The following is a 20,517-nucleotide window of genomic DNA, read 5'->3' as shown; positions in this document are numbered from 1 at the left end:
TTGGATTTCAAATGCTGTTTGATGGTGTTGACAGGGTAACCATTGGCTATGAGTTCTTTTTTTATATGATTGTGTTCAACCGCAATAGATTTCTCATCAGAACAAATAATCTCAGCTCGGTTGGTTAGTGTGTGAATTATGCCAGTTTTTGTTGTTTTGGGATGGTTGGATGCAAAATTAAGGTATTGGCCTGTGTGCGTAGGTTTCCTGTATACTTTTGTTTCCAGGCTGTTGTTTTTTCTGCTGACTAGTACATCCAGGAAAGGAATGCTACCTTTGGTTTCTTTTTCATATGTGAATTTTATTGATGGCCTCAGAGAGTTGAGGTGGTTCACAAATTCCTCCAAAGTTTCAGGTCCATGTTGCCAGACAGTGAAGGTATCATCCACATAACGGAGCCAGATTTTTGGAGGGCTATTACTTTTGCTAAGTGCTTCTTGCTCAAAGTTTTCCATTAATATATTGGCCATACATGGTGAAAGAGAAGAGCCCATTGCCATGCCATCGGTCTGTTTGTAGAAAATATCCTTGAACTGGAAATATGTTGTGGTGACACAGAGGGTAATCATTTCCATGATGGATGGGATTGGTATTATAGTTCTGTCCTTTAGGGTTGGATCAGCTTCCAATTTCGCCTTGACAATGCTGAGTGTTTCGGCTACTGGCACATTAGTGAAGAGGCTTTGGACATCAAAACTCACCAGGGTATCATTGTCAGGGTATCATTGCCAGAAACTATCAAAATATCTCCTGAAAATTGTTGAGCCACTAGCAGGACAGACAGATACATTTGTCAAAGATTCTAATCATTTTATTTCTATAGTCAAAACACTGAAAATAGAATACAATGATACCCTGGTGAGTTTTGATGTCCAAAGCCTCTTCACTAATGTGCCAGTAGCCGAAACACTCAGCATTGTCAAGGCGAAATTGGAAGCTGATCCAACCCTAAAGGACAGAACTATAATACCAATCCCATCCATCATGGAAATGATTACCCTCTGTGTCACCACAACATATTTCCAGTTCAAGGATATTTTCTACAAACAGACCGATGGCATGGCAATGGACTCTTCTCTTTCACCATTTATGGCCAATATATTAATGGAAAACTTTGAGCAAGAAGCACTTAGCAAAAGTAATAGCCCTCCAAAAATCTGGCTCCGTTATGTGGATGATACCTTCACTGTCTGGCAACATGGACCTGAAACTTTGGAGGAATTTGTGAACCACCTCAACTCTCTGAGGCCATCAATAAAATTCACATATGAAAAAGAAACCAAAGGTAGCATTCCTTTCCTGGATGTACTAGTCAGCAGAAAAAACAACAGCCTGGAAACAAAAGTATACAGGAAACCTACGCACACAGGCCAATACCTTAATTTTGCATCCAACCATCCCAAAACAACAAAAACTGGCATAATTCACACACTAACCAACCGAGCTGAGATTATTTGTTCTGATGAGAAATCTATTGCGGTTGAACACAACCATATAAAAAAAGAACTCATAGCCAATGGTTACCCTGTCAACACCATCAAACAGCATTTGAAATCCAACAAAACACTCAAATCCACAGAAACTGAGAAACCTGCAGGAACCCTAGTTATTCCATATGTTCAAGGGCTTTCAGAAAAAATAAAACGCCTAGGAAATAAATATGGACTTCAAACAGCATTCCGTTCTAAATCTACTATTAAAAGTATTGTTACCAAGGTGAAACCAGCCACAGAAAAATTACAAACTCACAACTGTGTGTATCAAATCCCCTGTGAATGTGGCCACATGTACATAGGTGAAACTGGCAGAGCTCTATCCACCCGAATCAAAGAACACAAAAACAACTGCAAGAAGGGTGAAACCCTAAAATCCAGACTTGCTGAACATACATGGGAAAATAGCCACAAAATTCTCTGGGAAGACTCCACACCACTCATACAGGAATCCGATAAAATAAAAAGGAAAATCAAAGAATCGGCCTTCATTATTAGCAATAAAAATATTTTCAGCCAGCAGAGCATTGAATTAAAAAATACGTGGATCCCTTTGATAAAGAGAGAAACATCCCTGCAGCACAAAACAATAGCCAATACTCAACCCACCATAACCAATCCGCTTTAACTACATGGTGCACAGCCAATGGGGAGACAGCTCGTCTGTCATTGGCTGAGCAAGATGTAGCCCTTTCTCTGATAAATACCCTCATTTTCCAGCCCCTTCTCAGTCGCACCTGTGTTTCCGTACCATGTGCGTCTCTGCCTGAGGACGGGAGCAGATAGAAGTTCCCGAAACGTCGCTTGTTTCTGTTTAGGTAAAACTATTGTATTTGTTTGTTTTTTAGTTTTGTCATGTTTTTTGTCTCGCTTCAACTGTTGTGCTGAATTATTTTGGGTTTCAATATTTTTGTGTTGTCATCATTTGTGGGGATTTTTTCGTTCTCTTAGTACATTTTTTTTTGTTTTTTCTTTGTTTGCTGACCATATTCCTGTTTCGGAATATTTTGTGGTGTTCATATCCTTGTTGACAACAGCAATTGTTTGCTTAATTTTGTGTGTTTTTTGTATCTTTTTTTTGAGTATTTTTATTTTTATTTATTTATTTTATTTATTAGTTTTTCTTCAACAGAAAAAGTTCTTAGCAATGGCGTATGTCCAAAAACTTACATCAAGTCAAGCACTCCCATTGCACAAATCTTTTAAAGATAACATCAATGCCCGGTATGGACCCGGTATGCATATTTCTCTGAGGAAGTTGGAAAAGAAATTAATTGATTTATCACAATGTTCGAATAACTTGACTTTTCTCTGTAAATGTCGCAGTAAGGGAGTCATTCCTAGAGGACTCACAATCAAATCCCCGGTCAACAGCAAACAGGCTCAACAAATAACCCGGAAAGCCAGCCAAAAGCTTCTGAGTGAAAGAATTGCCGCATATCACTGCCAAAAATCACATTTGAACAATGAAATTTCGGCACTACAGCTTGAAATTCAGTCTACCCTCAATACTAAAGATTTCAATCGCATCTATCAGTCCATCACGAATCTGGTCCAAAAGAGGTCTCTACAGTGCAAAGAGAAGCAAAAAGATAAATTAGCCAAACTGACGAGTAAGATGAATACAAAAACACATCCCACAACACAGAGCATCAACACTGTCGTTAATTCATCTTCAAGAAAGCTGTCCAATAGCGAGGAAAATGTTTTACAAAAAGGCCTCAATTTCAGCATTGCTCCACGACACATTCCTGCACTTGACATAGTTTCATCTGTTGAGAGTGCAATATACAAACTTCCTGCCGCCAAATAAGAAGAATTTCGTTGGAATGTGCGTACAGCAATCACTTCAGCTGGTCCACCTCAACCGAATCTGCCGCCTGATGAACTAAAGGCCATCAAAACTCTGAAATCCGACCATACCATTGTAATCCTCCCAGCCGATAAGGGTCGTGCTACAGTCATACTTGACAAACCAGACTATGAGCAAAAAATTACTGATTTGATCACCACAGATCAATATACAAAACTGGTAAAAGACCCCACAGCCAGCATTGAAAGAAAAGTGTACCAAACTCTAAAAAAACATCAGAATCACATCCCAGAAAAAACTAGATCAGAACTGACACCACACAGCAGTAAAGCACCCCACATTTACGGTCTTCCAAAGATTCATAAACCCGACATGCCTCTGCGCCCGATCATCAGTTGTTGTAATTCCCCATGCCAGAAACTATCAAAATATCTCCTGAAAATTGTTGAGCCACTAGCAGGACAGACAGATACATTTGTCAAAGATTCTAATCATTTTATTTCTATAGTCAAAACACTGAAAATAGAAAACAATGATACCCTGGTGAGTTTTGATGTCCAAAGCCTCTTCACTAATGTGCCAGTAGCCGAAACACTCAGCATTGTCAAGGCGAAATTGGAAGCTGATCCAACCCTAAAGGACAGAACTATAATACCAATCCCATCCATCATGGAAATGATTACCCTCTGTGTCACCACAACATATTTCCAGTTCAAGGATATTTTCTACAAACAGACCGATGGCATGGCAATGGGCTCTTCTCTTTCACCATTTATGGCCAATATATTAATGGAAAACTTTGAGCAAGAAGCACTTAGCAAAAGTAATAGCCCTCCAAAAATCTGGCTCCGTTATGTGGATGATACCTTCACTGTCTGGCAACATGGACCTGAAACTTTGGAGGAATTTGTGAACCACCTCAACTCTCTGAGGCCATCAATAAAATTCACATATGAAAAAGAAACCAAAGGTAGCATTCCTTTCCTGGATGTACTAGTCAGCAGAAAAAACAACAGCCTGGAAACAAAAGTATACAGGAAACCTACGCACACAGGCCAATACCTTAATTTTGCATCCAACCATCCCAAAACAACAAAAACTGGCATAATTCACACACTAACCAACCGAGCTGAGATTATTTGTTCTGATGAGAAATCTATTGTGGTTGAACACAATCATATAAAAAAAGAACTCATAGCCAATGGTTACCCTGTCAACACCATCAAACAGCATTTGAAATCCAACAAAACACTCAAATCCACAGAAACTGAGAAACCTGCAGGAACCCTAGTTATTCCATATGTTCAAGGGCTTTCAGAAAAAATAAGACGCCTAGGAAATAAATATGGACTTCAAACAGCATTCCGTTCTAAATCTACTATTAAAAGTATTGTTACCAAGGTGAAACCAGCCACAGAAAAATTACAAACTCACAACTGTGTGTATCAAATCCCCTGTGAATGTGGCCACATGTACATAGGTGAAACTGGCAGAGCTCTATCCACCCGAATCAAAGAACACAAAAACAACTGCAAGAAGGGTGAAACCCTAAAATCCAGACTTGCTGAACATACATGGGAAAATAGCCACAAAATTCTCTGGGAAGACTCCACACCACTCATACAGGAATCCGATAAAATAAAAAGGAAAATCAAAGAATCGGCCTTCATTATTAGCAATAAAAATATTTTCAGCCAGCAGAGCATTGAATTAAAAAATACGTGGATCCCTTTGATAAAGAGAGAAACATCCCTGCAGCACAAAACAATAGCCAATACTCAACCCACCATAACCAATCCGCTTTAACTACATGGTGCACAGCCAATGGGGAGACAGCTCGTCTGTCATTGGCTGAGCAAGATGTAGCCCTTTCTCTGATAAATACCCTCATTTTCCAGCCCCTTCTCAGTCGCACCTGTGTTTCCGTACCATGTGCGTCTCTGCCTGAGGACGGGAGCAGATAGCAGTTCCCGAAACGTCGCTTGTTTCTGTTTAGGTAAAACTATTGTATTTGTTTGTTTTTTCGTTTTGTCATGTTTTTTGTCTCGCTTCAACTGTTGTGCTGAATTATTTTGGGTTTCAATATTTTTGTGTTGTCATCATTTGTGGGGATTTTTTCGTTCTCTTAGTACATTTTTCTTTGTTTTTTCTTTGTTTGCTGACCATATTCCTGTTTCGGAATATTTTGTGGTGTTCATATCCTTGTTGACAACAGCAATTGTTTGCTTAATTTTGTGTGTTTTTTGTATCTTTTTTTTGAGTATTTTTATTTTTATTTATTTATTTTATTTATTAGTTTTTCTTCAACAGAAAAAGTTCTTAGCAATGGCGTATGTCCAAAAACTTACATCAAGTCAAGCACTCCCATTGCACAAATCTTTTAAAGATAACACTGAAATAAACCTGTGTTTTGTAGGGAAAGTGACTGTTTAAGCAGTCCACCTTGAGTGGTATTATTTCTCATACTAGATTCAAAAAGAGCAGAGTATTTCTTCTAAAGACTCGCGCTCGGTCTAATTTACTATAGCATTTAACACACATTATATTTTACTTTTAAGTTACCCTTCATACAACAGGTGGTACATAACTGAAGTGAGCAGGTTATCAAGGCAAACCAATGACTGAATAATTAGGTTTCAGTCCTCTACATAATAAAAACAGCAAACATTAACAGACCTAAACGATGCCCTAAACTTAACAAACAGAGGATAAATGTTTCTATTCATAATTAGTTCTTCACAAAGAAAATGTAAATACCAATGCTGGATTTGCTAAGAGCAATAGCCATTGAATTTAATATGCCATATATGTTATGTGTTGTTCATTATGAAATGTAACCACAACTCACAAGTAGCGACATGAAGGGCAAGTGCGATTCACTTAATTCTTTGTGCACGCATAGTGTCCTAGAATCGTGCACAGTTCTGTCCTTGCAGTTAATTCTTAATACGACGAATATATTGAGGGTTCTCTGAGTGCACAAATATATTACCAACGGTTTATCCCATTAAGTCCACTGCTGAATGATTTATCGCCAATCAACAACGTATGAGCTACCCTTGAATTGTTTACCTTCTTTAGGCTGTTTACTGGAGTCAAGTTACAAACTGTGTTCCCTCAAAATGCTCCCGAGAGAGAGAGAGAGAGAGAGAGAGAGAGAGAAGGGCTGGCGAATTCATTGCCGATAGTTCGAAAATTACTTGTTTCAGACAATCCCACAAAATACGACGTTCTGAACTACATTACCCACATTATGGCTGATGCACATCACACCCTCGTGTGCCTGCCGCTAATCCAGATGGCACTATCATGTTTCAATCAATAAATAAGATTTTTCAAACTGCATCCTGCATAATACTGTGGGCCAGATCACTTTCTGGGCAAGCGTGCGAAACTCTCCATTCGCAGCCCAGTAGCGACTGACTGTCGTGCACACCTTCGCCTCAATCCCGGCTTGGCACTGCCGTTGTGCTTCTTATGACAGACTCCCTTAAACATGTCAATATCCAAGCTAACCATTGCACTTACAGAGTTCATGAATTAAAAGCACGAAAAGTTAAGTAAATTGAACTTTCAATTACAATGAACAAAAATCCACAAATATAATCACACTGGCCAAAACAAACTAGTAAATTCTTAAGTTAAAAAATCGTGTAAGGTGATGAGGGGCGTAAGGCCCCTCACAATGACATTGGCTGGCTTACGTTAAGTCAGTCTTTTCCCAGGTGCTCTAGTAGCCAAAGGGGCACTCATTGCAGAGCCATTCATCACTTTCTTTTAACAAACCTCTTTCATCTGCCATTTTCAAGTATGTGATAGAAAATACTTTTTTTTTCATTTCGGTCCTATTGCTGACTCCACCCGGCCTACATGGTCAATTAACAAAATATATTTACCCGCAAGAAGTTTTGTAATTTGCCTAGCCCAGCCACGGGTTGCAAGCTGGGCCGTACTTAAACCGATTCTGCCTCCGACGTTTTCTTAGTTTAGTTCACCAGCTTAAATTTTATTTGTGTAAACTGTGTCGCATGCTCGAGAACTTACCCACGTGGTCACCAGAAGTCAGTTGCCATCAGCTTGTGTGTTTACTCTATGATTTTATTTGTACTGTATTTACATGTAACTGTATTTTCTGTAGCTACCTTTCAAACTACAGATGGCTGAATTTGTAATTAGTTAAGCACCAATGCAGTTAATGTGAGACTGTATCACTATGCCACTGCTAGAACTATCTCTGTACTTTAGGTCTGGTATGTTATACTAGCCAATGTAGTAACACGCTGCCAAAACAATCTGCACTTGTGAACATGCCATTCATCATTGCGATAAAGCTGAGTGAATAAATAGCTATATGTATAATATTGCCTTTAATCCATAACATTCTTTATTAATCGTTTTCAGCAACCATAATTTGTCCCTGCAGCCAGGGTAAAATGCTATGTACACCGATATAGACCACTGCTCAGATTCCCACCAAGTCCCTGTTTCCTTCAACCTGAATAAGGCCTGAACTACCTTCCCACATCCCATCTGATGCTCTACTGTAAGTATTCTTATGGTCCATCCCATTTTCCCACTGTGGTCTGGTTCCTCAAGCACTCCTGTGGTAAAGAGCAGCCAGCATTTAACCACCCATCCATCTTGATTCTCCCCTTTCCTTCAAACGCTCCCTCCATCAGCGGCCAATCATAAGATGATAAAGTAGTTATCGACAATTTATATCCTTAGTAAACATTTACACTCAAAACATATTGAAACACCATGATAAAATGATAAATGTAATTAACTAATTTTATTTGAAAAGCTTTAACATCTGAGCATAATCCATCAGTTTAAATATTAGTTGGAAATTTAAGTGAAAACAAACATGGCTCTAGTGTTTTCTTTACTAAACAAAAAAGTTAGAAAAATTAATACTAATAAGTTTCAACACATGTGCAATACATAACAGTAATGAAATTGCTTAATAGTGCTCATACAAAAATATAACTCACCAGTGTACAAACCACTTGTCTGCTTGAGGACTAGAAATCCTTTTCAAAAATGCATGAAGGTCAGAAGATCCAAGTCGCAGGTTAGTGGTCAAAATACACGGTACAGTGTCAACTAATTTGTCATCCTGTAAGTATAACTATATAACAAACATTTTAATTAAGTTATGTTATTTCTTTGGGGTACCCTATAATTTTTAACACATCAAAACCAAGTAAACAAGACATTATCCTATTACACATTAAAAGCCAATTTTTTAATTATTTGACATTCAGAATAAAGTACACATTTTTGTGTCTTTAAATGATCCAGTTTGTGGTAACAGGGTTGATACTGAGCATTACTGAATATTTACATAAAACACTAGAACTTTGAATATTTTAAAATACTAGTTAAAAAAATTAAAAAGGAATTTAAATAGATTTTAAAATTAACAGACTTCTGGCATAAAGATATTAAAAATAAAAACTAAAACCACTAGTAAGAGTGAGCTGAAAAACAGTGTTCTAATGGATAGAAAAGATGTAAATCTGAATATTTTTGAACTAATGTGCTGCATTCACTACAAGCAAATTAACAATACAGACATTAAAGAAGACTGCAGAAGGCCAGTCAGATAGCAAAACTGTAACAGCAGTGTTAAAAAAAAATGATTGCTGTGCTGATGCATCCGACTGGGTTGACAAATTTACACCTAGGTAGGCAGAAGCAAAAACAATCTTATTTAACTGATCTGGCCCTACACTTTCATTCTCTGAGATTGAATGTATGTGTCTATTTCACTGATGAAATTTTGATAGAGTAGAGTCTCAATTAAAATCGAGTTAATGTGGATCGCGGAAATCTCGAATTAGAAAACTCTTGGATAGCACAAATAGAATAAGAAAACCATCTTGGTTTTCAGTTGGCCTAGGGGTGTAATTTTTTGTGGCAAGGATTTTTCCAGTTTTTCTTCGGTGTAGATTATTTCACGTTACTTCATAATTCGCCAACCAGAAAATTAAATCTTTTAGGTTAATTTTTTTTAGCCTTTAGACAATGGTTAGATAATTTTTTATGCCCTCAAGCAAATGTTTTAACAGTCTTTACCGGTAATGGCACTTTAATTTAGCTAGAATAATATGGAACCTCGTTTAGTCAAAGCTTAGTTAAACGAGACACTGCTGTACTTTATTGCAAGTAGATTGTAAAGTATTGTGGCAAAAACTTTGTAAAGTTGGCCTCTTTGACTATGATATTTAGATAATCTGGACTAATTTACATGAACAAAAAACATAACGAAGCCTTGCACAGTAATAAAAAAAGTAAAAAGGAACCAATAAACATTTTAAAACATAAAAACAGAACTTTTTTTGTTCAATACAGAGGACATTTTCTGTAAGTACGTTCTCTTGTATTTATTTCCCCCTAATTCTCTGGTTAACCCAGATTTCATTATCTTAGATTGGTTCTCATTCTAAATGAGTCAATTGGGTTTATCGTGGTCTTAAATAAAAGAGGACACTATTACCTTGGTTTACAGTGTTTGAAATTATCTCCTTTATTCTTAAAAGAAAACTGTGATCAAACTTGTAAATAATAGTTGTATATAAAATGTTCAACAAAAATAAAAATGTGTATAACATATTGGTGCAAAAAGTATGATAAAATTTTTAGTCAATCAATATCTAAATATTCAATAGTGTCCACAACTGTACTAAATAAACAATAGTTCAACTCTGTGTACGAAGAAACTCTAAGGTTAAGTAATACAAAATAATCTTCATTCAAAATTACCTGGGTGATGTTGTCAAACCAAAAGTCATCAGTATTCATCACTGGCCAGGACTCCATTGCATCAATAACAATAAGTGGAGCATCTCGACTCAAGTAACCATCAAGAAGCTGCTCATAAGCCACATTGCCCAGTCGATCAACATATTCTAGAGCTTCACATGACTGAAAACCAAACATTTATACAAGGATATAAATAAGTATACAACAAATTTGATAGTACAACAAGTTTTCTAACATATTTGAGGTCATTTGTTCTACTGTGTTCAATGTAAGTTTGAAAGTAATATTTCATTGAACATTACTATTCAAACTATTTCACATAAAGGAAGATGCAAAATGTAACAGGGTTACAAGACCTTACAGTAACTAATAAACAGACCTCACTGGTGATACATATAATGAGGTTCTTGTATAAAGGTTAAAAAACTTTGAAAATTATATTGTAGCATAGCATAATTTCTACCCCTGCTACTGTTAACAATTAACTGAGAATGTTTAATGTTGCAGATGTTTTCTTAATGTTTCATAATTAATTCATACTCATGTTTCTTCTATTATGTATAGGCATTTAAGGTATTTTGTTTGTGCTTAAATATTAATTACTAATTTTGTTAGGTTTTACAAAAATATGGAATTTTTTACCTTATTTATTTGGTTAGTTAAAATTAATACATCTATTAATTACATTTTTACAATTATAAAGCATCTTCTGGTTTGTGAGGCTGCAACATTCCAGAAGGTTTAAAAAGAAAGGAAGACACGGGTGCGACACTCTGTCGCGAGCAAGTTACCTTTTACGCCTCAAGTAAGTGTGTTGTTGGGAAAACCCAACATGTAGGCGCATAACTGCGCAGCAATGATCCAGAACTTTTGCTGGTCGCTGTCTCGCCAGCCAATCAGAACAAACCTTGAGGTGGTGTCATGTGCCTTTCCACACTTTCAGAGAAAAATTCTATATGGTCATGTAACTGGTTCTGTTTTGTGATTGGTTGGTTGAACCACGGAGTTGCTTCCCTTTGTTTTCACCTTTGTGAGGGAAGACAACTTCATTGTTCAAATAAGTTGTAGCTCAATTGTCGCCACGTGCTGTCGCGTCGTCTGCAGCTCACAAAATTACTATGTGAAGAGATAATTTCACACCTGCTGGTCGGGACCAGGCCAAAGTTCAATCTTTTGGATTTTTTTTAACTAGAAATTTGACCCAGGCGTCGGCATCGGCCCGTGGCGACGATAATCGCAGGCGAGACCACACTGCTGATTGGTGCCACGCCCAAGTTGAAACTTTTTTTGGGGTTTTCAGACTTTAAAATTATAAATTTGACCCCAGGCATCTGCATCGACCCAGGATGACCATGGTTATTCCCCCGGGACATGGTCGCAGAATCGTGTACCTTAGTTAAAAATTAAACTAAGAGACTTAATTTTTTTTCTAATTAAGCAACGTGCTACATTGAATATGTATGGAAAATCATCTGGATGTATGTAAGTTGTGATCAAAGTTTTGTTTCGAAAAAATAATAAAACAAAAGACTGTTAAAAAATGCTTTTACATACTTTAAAGTAATATAAGAAAAAACTACTCCATTAAATGAATGATTTATCCTATCTTTCCTGAAAGACTAACTTTAAAATCATAACCTACATAATCATGAGGATTAACATTATAAACTTTTGCTTTTAGACTTATTGCTATTTTGGGTTGCTTTGCCGAGCCAATCTATAATGTAACACGGAACAAATCGGTTTGTTTGCGGTACAGCAGCCCACATGGCTGGATGATATCTTAACGTTAGATTTAAAGTCTCCGAGAGGTTTTACATTTAATTAAGTTAAACAGTTGCCCTTTTGAAATGGCCCCGAGGATAAAAGAAAGAATAAAGTCCAAACAAAATTAAAGTATCAGTAATACACAACGATGATGTTCCCGAGGTGCTGGCATGTCCAGCCTCAAGCTGTAATGATGGTTGACTGAGGAGAACAATGGCTGCCGTGGGTACTGGATGGCATCCCCACGCCAAGACACAAAAACATTAGGTTATTTAAAAACTATGTCGCAGATATTACAAGTATAAGACATAAACCCTTCATAAAAATTAGGGCATAAAGTGATACAAACATTTACATTGGTTGTATTTAATGTTATAAAAAGTATGAGAATACTTATTTCTTTGGGGTGTGCTCAGAATGTCAGATTCCTTCCTGAGACAAATGAATAAAAGCTATGTCTTTAGATACTGATAATAAAGAATAACACAGCCCTTTAAGAATACAAAATTAAAACCGTAAAAAAAAAATTAATAATGTTTAATGGGGTTACCAGGCACTAGCTTTAACATGCTCAAGTGAAGGGGTGCTATTCAAAACATCACACGCTGATGTACAGTGATGGTACAATTATGTCAGAACAATGAGAGACATGGATGGTAAGAGATTTGCATCTGGCTTCATGGAGCGTAGCCCCTAGACGAAGTCAATTCAAGACATACAATGTAAGGCTAATGTATTACGGCATATTTTATAAGCCAGTACTTTTTTTCTGGAAAAAGACTCCCATAAATTATATTAAGGCTTGTTGTATCTTTAATTTATATTAATAAGTGTGCATGGAGCTCAATGTAACTTATATGTTATCTTGATGCTGCATCTTTACTTTCAATGACATTTAGGCTTGGCTTTTTTTGCTAACTATGCATCTTGCACAGAATTTTATTTTAAGATAAATAATAATTACAATGACACTGCACTTTAAAGGCAATATTTAAAATATTTAAAGCAAACAAATAATTACTTATGCCAATATGATCATTACAACAATAATGGTAAAAATGCAGGAGCACAACAAATATACACTTGTTTATGTGTAAATAAACACTATTTATTAGCAGGTCTATCTGTGGAAAGTAAAAAATAACTTTTTGAAAGTTTAATCTTAGTATTCAATTCTATTTTAATTTTAAGTGCCACATGCGCAATTAAATGTTAGTAGGTATAATTTAGTAAGATGTACTGTAAAATTTATTTATTTTAACTTATTGCCATTGCTTGTATTTGCCCCATTTGTTTACATTTTATTATTGCTATTAAATCTTTAGCAAATTTTTCAGTGACTTTGAAGTCTTTTCACTACTATCACGCATCCTAAATGTTACGTCCTTTTTTGACTTATTTATCAGTCATTTATTTGCATATCTTTTTTTTGGGCCCATACCCTGTTGCGGTCAGAGCTGCGGTAAATGGTCAGGCGGTGTTCAGTAAATTTTAAAGTTAAATGTTATGTTTTGAAGGCACTGACAGATGCAGCCTCTCTCCGGGAATGGGAACATAAGTAAGTCACTGGAAGTTACCCATCTGCACTTCTATGTCGAGCCAGGTTCACCATCTTTAATTTCCCATTACAATCCTTTGTCAAGCCTGGCTCTCCAGACAGCTTGAACCACGTTTCAGTGTTCTATGGATGGTTGGGAACACAACCATGTTTCTCTATGTAGTTAGTACAGGTCTCAGACAGAGATTACTCTATGTATTTTAGTTCACATCTATGAAATTTGTTTCCAAGGATATTTCATTACATAGGTGCACTACTGTATAGCTTTGTCTATGGAAACACACTAATATTTCCAACAATTTCGACAAGTGGTGAAAGTGATTTTCAAGGTTTTATTACTGATTTGGAAGAAGATAATGATGAAGATACGTATTCCATTTTATCTGATGATGGTAATGCCATTTCCAGTGATGAAAACAGCGACAGTAAGAGTGAGATGCAAGATACTGTTTGTGATGATTGGAAGGAGTGCACAGAAAATGCTCCAAATTTTGTTTGCCTTCCTTTTATCTCAAACAATACAGGTTATTGGCCACCTTTACATGATAAACTGACTAATGCTATACAGTTTTTTCTACTATTTTTAGTGTTAATCTTTTCCAGCAAACTGCAGCAGAAACAAATGCCTACGCAAAACAAAAAAAATTCTAAGAACACGCCACTGAAACAACCACCCACTTGGTGAGGGTGGACAGATGTACCTCTGGAAGAAATCATGGCTTTCCACTGTGTTTTAATGAATATGAGAAGAAAATCAAAAACATCTCTGCAAGACTTTTTTCCTTCAGAGGATTGGTTGGATTCATCTGGTTTTTTCAAAGACATTTTTATACGGAAACATGTTTTGCATTTTTTGACGTGACGTCTAATAAATCGATGAACGCCGGCTGCACGCACGAAAAAGTGTCCCACTACGGATGTGTTCTGTTTGCTCATTGTACGCATGCGTGGCATCTCGCTTCCACTCGATTGGAACAACCATCGATTTGACTTTTCAATCACATTTTCGTCGTTTGAATTATTAATAGTATGTAATTTAACGATCGTCCACCGATTTTCAGCACAATCGGTACGGTTATTTAAAAGTAATGTTGAAAATTCAAAAACGTTTTGAACCAACAATGGTGTTTTACAGTTACACATAATAATTCAAATTACACCCGGGATCTTTTGCACAATGTTTTAAAAAATATTGTAACACATTATAAATAAGTTTGGTGTATTTAGGATGCGTATTTGTTATAAAATCGTGTTAATATTATACCCCTACCGTGAACAAAGATTTTATAAATATATATATATAACATTTGAAACTACATTACCTTAGTATGGCCTCGTGGGCGTGTGGTTAGCGTACCTAACTCTTAAATTAAAGGTTGTCAGTTCGAAACCCAGCAGTTGCGGAATTTTTTTTTGTACTTGTAAAAATAAATATGGCGCACGCAACATTTCAAAAGTAATAAATATAATTGAATTAATGAATGCAAATAAAAGTAAATTTATTAATTAAATTGCACATATCATTTCACTCCTTTGTATCCATACAAAATAGTGATAATTCAATAAAAATGATTCAATTTTATTCATAAAAGTATGGCAGAGGTAGATTTTATCATGCAAAAGATTGAAAAATTAAACAAAAATTCTTCCTCAAAGAATATAATATATTTAATGCCTAAATGGTTTGGTTGCAAAAACCTATTACGGCTCAGTCTCAGGCCGAATATGATAACATAACAACTTTCCAGGGATTACGCCCCACAGAGCATGATGCAACTCCCATCCTTCCTTCACACAACTTTGTTACACATATATTGAGTAATGTAGTCAACTGGGAAGATCACAATAAATAAAAATTGTTGTCAGACTTTTTACACAGAAATCACTAAATTATTAGCTTAACTTTCATTTTTACTTAAATAAATATATATTAACATACTTACTATGCAATCCTCTTCAGTAAGTGTATATTCTCCATAGAATGGATTGGAAACCAAGCATGACTCATAAAACATAGAAGTCCAGTCCCAAAACGGCAACAACTAGTTTCCAAAACAAAAGTCTGTGTTAATGATATTCATTAAATTTTTATTTTAATGTTTTGATAAAACTGTCATGCCACAGTACTACTTGTAATGTATGCATAAACATCCATACACAAGTGGCATAGCATGATATTTTGAAATGGGAGGGCATTAACAATAATGTGGTTACATGAACAACTAGAAGGGGGTTCTGAGTTGCTCCCCTGAAAAAAGATTTTTGTACGAACATGGCATAAATATCATGCAAACAAAGCATTTTTCCACACATATTTTTCATGATTACTGCTAACACAATTATTGCCCTTTTTCAGGATTTACAAGAAATGCATTGGAAGTTTTTTTTGAGTAGGTACACATCACTTGTCCTAAAACTGTTTGTCTTAAAATTAGGACGAACAACATTAGGACAAACAACTGTAAGGGTGAAGTAATTTTGACAATAAAATTAAGGACAAACAATTCCAGGGCAGATTACTTTAGGACAAATGATTTTGGTGCAAATGACTTACAGACAAACCAACATAGGACACATATAATTAGGGAAAATGACTTCAGGATAAACTACATTGAGATAAACTATTTTTTGTTTAATTCATTGGACAAGCAAAAATCATAGTGAAAGGTAACATAGCAACAAAAATGTTACATACTGGGCAAATTCTTAATATTCTATATTAAAATATTTTTCTTTACTCTAGCATGGAAGGTCTACTTCTCTTAATTATATAAATCACTCTTCCGGGTGAGGGACTACTATGGTTTCAGCGGCCTTCATCTGTGTCTTTAAAGTTTGTCCTTCACTACAAGGTGAAAGACCTTACATAGTTTGATTCAAATTACAGCTTAACACAAAATTTAATGTGAATTACACAAACCACATTAGTAGAATAATATTAATTACCTTTCTAAATTATATTCTTAACAATATCATAGTTATTTTCAGATGAATGATCTTCAAAATATTTGTAAACCTATGTTCGAGTGACCATTCAACTTTAAAATGTTTGACTATGTCGCGTGTGCTGTTAACTTGATGGTTGTGAAGGCCTATTACAATTTTCGCAAAAAATTCAAGAACACCAAAAAAATTCTTAATATTCTGTTTTGTTGTCAGCGTAAAAAATAATACATTGTAAATGTCATACGTAAAACCTCATAAACATAAGTGTAAGAGTATCACATTTTAATGTTGAATCAAGTACTTAATGCAAAAACTTAAATATTTGAAGTCAAGTAGTCAGCAATTTTATTATTTTCTTTGGCAAGTACGTAGTATCTCATGATGGTTTTTTACTCACTATCGTAGTGCTAACTGCATAATAGCCCATGGTTCCTACCTTCAGTATTTATATTAACCAAAACATTTGTAAGAAACAAGAACTTATAATTTAAAAAATAAACTCTTTCAAATTACATAAATTATATAAATTATAAAGCACAAACACTAAAATATGTTTATCCAGTGGCATTGAAGTTAAAAACTTTATATTTAGGATATTAATTTGTAACATTAAAATGAAAACAATTTTTTCACACTAACACTATAATTTTATTATTTTAAATATTCTAGTTCGTTATTGCCCTGTACACTATAGGCCCAGTACAAGAATATTAGGGTGTGTGTACGATAATATTGTGCTTGAGCTCGGTGGGTGACGTAGCAGTCTGTAACATTTAATTTGCCCAATCTATATCTCAGAATATTTATGTTAACAATTGTGCATCTGTGGTACGGTAGTTATTGTTCTTCCGCAGTAACTATGGTACTTATACTGTAACTGTAGTTCTTTTTATGGTAATTCTTTAATGCTAACCATTGTGTTTTTGGGCTAACTATGATGCTTCATCTGTGTTCATTCGTCACTCGTTCATTTGTCTTAACTTCACATGCGCCATTATTATGTTCAGCCATGCAGACGTAAATATAGAACAGTTTTGTACATTAATTTCTTTTCAATGATGCATGGCATAAATAATATTTATGTGCAAAAGGATATTTAAAGCCTATTTTAAGAAAAAGTTGTTACTACAGTGAATTTTACAACGTTTTGAGTAAAGCACTTGCATAGTAGTAATATTTATTGTGTTTATAGTATAGGTTAACATAAAGAAAATTGCGATGAAGATGCGCTAAATGACTGCAAATACGGCCCAAAAAAAATTAAAATCATAAATAAATTATGAGTTTAGATAAAATCGGCCACCGTCGCTAGTAAATTCAATACTTAATTATCTACATTGTTAATAATAATGAAATGGCGGGGGAATATATCCATCACATGCTAAAGTACCTACTTCACTTGTAATGAATACCTTTTTTAAAATTATGCATTAACTAATAAAGTTTCCTACAGAAGTGTGTTGTACAAGCTTCACAATTACTAGGTAAATATTCCTAGATTACTCCAGGTTTGGGTAAATATTTACTTGGGCGGTATTTCCGAAAAAAAATGTTAAAAATCCGAAAATACCTTTATCATATGCTCTTCAACTTCCTCTTTTCATTAAAAGTGGCGGAGGTAAGAAATTCCAAATACTTTAGGAGATATCGAATTTTTAAATTTCATCATATGTAGTTGAGCGGTATTTCCGAAAATAAATGTTAAAAATCCGAAAATACCTTTATCATATGCTCTTCAACTTCCTCTTTTCATTAAAAGCGGCGGAGATAAGAAATTCCAAATACTTTAGGAGATATCGAATTTTTTTAATTTTGCAATACAAGACCTGTGGAACCATTCGAGCGGCGCCATTTTTGTTATTTTGCCGTGTGTTCATGAATACGTGAATCGTGAATGCGTAATTAATAAAATGGTTGATTAGGTCAGGTCAGTTACGTTATTAATACTTTCAAACTAAGCCGACATTAAAAATTATTTTGTGAATTAATTTTAATGGCTGTTTAGTTTTAAAATATTTATAATGTAACTGACCTGACCAAACAAACCCGGACAGAGGGTGAACAGTAAACTAAAATGGTCGATTAGGTCAGGTCAGTTACATTATAAATACTTTCAAACTAAGGTGATATTAAAAATAATGTGAATTAATTTTAATTATTCTTTAGTTTTAAATTATTTATAATGTAACTGACCTTACCTAACAAACCCGTAACAAAGGATGTACAGTAACAACTCACGTAAATTTTTTTGTTACTTATTACTTGCGCAACAATATCAAAATAACAAATAAGACTTTAAAATTAGAAACGTTAAAAACTCACCTAAGTTGGAGGCGGTAATTAAACACCGTTTTAAACAATAATTGAACTAAATAATCACGTATTAGTTCATTTGAATTCTGGCCTATCACGAACAATCACGTGACATCATTATCCAATAAAAAAAATAGATACTTGTACGTAAACAAGTAACTATGGTGCGCGCACGCCACAGGAATGCGCTGGTTTTGTGCTGAAATTTAAAAATTCGATATCTCCTAAAGTATTTGGAATTTCTAATCTCCGCCACTTTTAATGAAAAGAGGAATTTGAAGAGCATATAATAAAGGTATTTTCGGATTTTTAACATTTTTTTTTCGCAAATACCGCTCAACTACATATGAAGAAATTTAAAAATTCGATATCTCCTAAAGTATTTGGAATTTCTAATCTCCGCCGATTTTAATGAAAAGAGGAAGTTGAAGAGCATAAAATAAAGGTATTTTCGGATTTTTAACATTTTTTTTCGGAAATACCGCCCAAGTAAATATTTACCCAGGTTTGTATTAATGATGTTTCAAGAATGTTTTATTATGTCCCTAGACCACTTAACTACTCCAATTTTTGGAGCTTTAAAATTAGGCTTGAGCGTCTTACTTAAAACTCAACTAGACTCCAAATTTACAGTACTCATGAACCCTTAATCATAAATAAAGATAAAGAATTTAAAAAATGAATTTTTTTTTCTTCCTGGCTTATTTTAAAATCATTGTATAAAATAGCATTGCAATATTCAAATAGTTTGCCAACTGTTTGCAATTTTAATAATACATTAGCTATATTCAAAACCTTTTAAATAATAATCAATTGTTGGATAGGTAAGGTTAAGTACATACCTATATACATGTCCTATGTACAGAAGTAAGGTCAAATCACTTGCAACAAAATCTAAGCATTCATGCACGTTTTTTAATAACTGGATGGGCTACAAGATTTAACTTAAGAAATTAAAATTATATTTTACCAATACCAACCTTAATCATAAAAAGCCTTGTAATTGCATAAAAATGCAAACTAACAGCACCCAAATGTGAAATTCCATATACAATACCGAGTACTAAAGCAACAATTGCCATACATTTAACGATTTTTTTGATGGCAGACTTTCTCAAGGATGATACAAGAGGGGCACAAATAACATCCATCTCTGACTCTGTAAATCCTACTTGTTGACAGTATTGATAAAAAGACATTAGTTCTTCATCTAAAACCTTCAGTTTTTCTTCGTACTCCATTTCCTTTTGTTTTTTATTTATACGTGCACTACGTCCTGTATTCGACATTTCAGAAATAACTACACGCACTAATCTGATGTCAATCAAGTAGAATTAACCTCTCCTAAACCTTAAACTAAACTGCACTGACAGCAACTTAAACAATTGAATTAAAATATAAACATTTCAGTATTGACAAAAAACAAAAGACGGACGTTTAACGTCGATTTTACAATCGATTATCGATAGATATTATTAATACAAAGAGATTATTTCTATTCCTAACTTTACGTACAGGGGCTACTACTCAGCTTTAAATTTATTATTACTTAATATAATATATTACTTAATATAAACCATATGTTACCACTTAAAACATATGGAAAATAGTGCATCACAGCATCTGATACTGATAAGAAAATATGAATTAAATTTCCATCATTAAATACAGTCACTTTTATTAAAAAAAAATAAGTAATTCAAATATAAATTCACAATACAAACTCTACACTTACGACAATGTTTTGGTTATATAACAAACATAGAACGAGAAATTGAGAGAAGGGAAAGCTTAACTATGACGTCGTACCTCCTCTTTATTAAATAAAAAACCCGGGTCACAGTCCTGTCCGCGGCGCA

At 34.7% G+C, this 20,517-nt stretch overlaps 1 protein-coding gene across 1 annotated transcript in view; it reads right to left on the bottom strand.

The window, feature by feature from the left end:
• The window catches only part of LOC134529747 (uncharacterized), a 34,885-nt gene extending 14,786 nt beyond the window's left edge, over window positions 1-20,099 (bottom strand). The window contains exons 1-4 of the mRNA XM_063364143.1: window positions 19,639-20,099; window positions 15,343-15,441; window positions 10,075-10,236; window positions 8,301-8,437 (exon numbers count right to left, since the gene is read on the bottom strand). Of these exons, the coding sequence (XP_063220213.1) occupies window positions 8,301-8,437; window positions 10,075-10,236; window positions 15,343-15,441; window positions 19,639-19,947 (707 nt within the window). The 5' untranslated portion in view covers window positions 19,948-20,099. The remainder of the gene's footprint in view (window positions 1-8,300; window positions 8,438-10,074; window positions 10,237-15,342; window positions 15,442-19,638) is intronic.
• Between the last annotated feature and the right edge of the window lie 418 nt (window positions 20,100-20,517).

Source organism: Bacillus rossius, chromosome 2 (genome assembly GCF_032445375.1).
Source record: "Bacillus rossius redtenbacheri isolate Brsri chromosome 2, Brsri_v3, whole genome shotgun sequence".
NCBI lineage: Eukaryota > Metazoa > Arthropoda > Insecta > Phasmatodea > Bacillidae > Bacillus > Bacillus rossius.
This window is presented reverse-complemented; position numbering and strand designations above follow the sequence as displayed.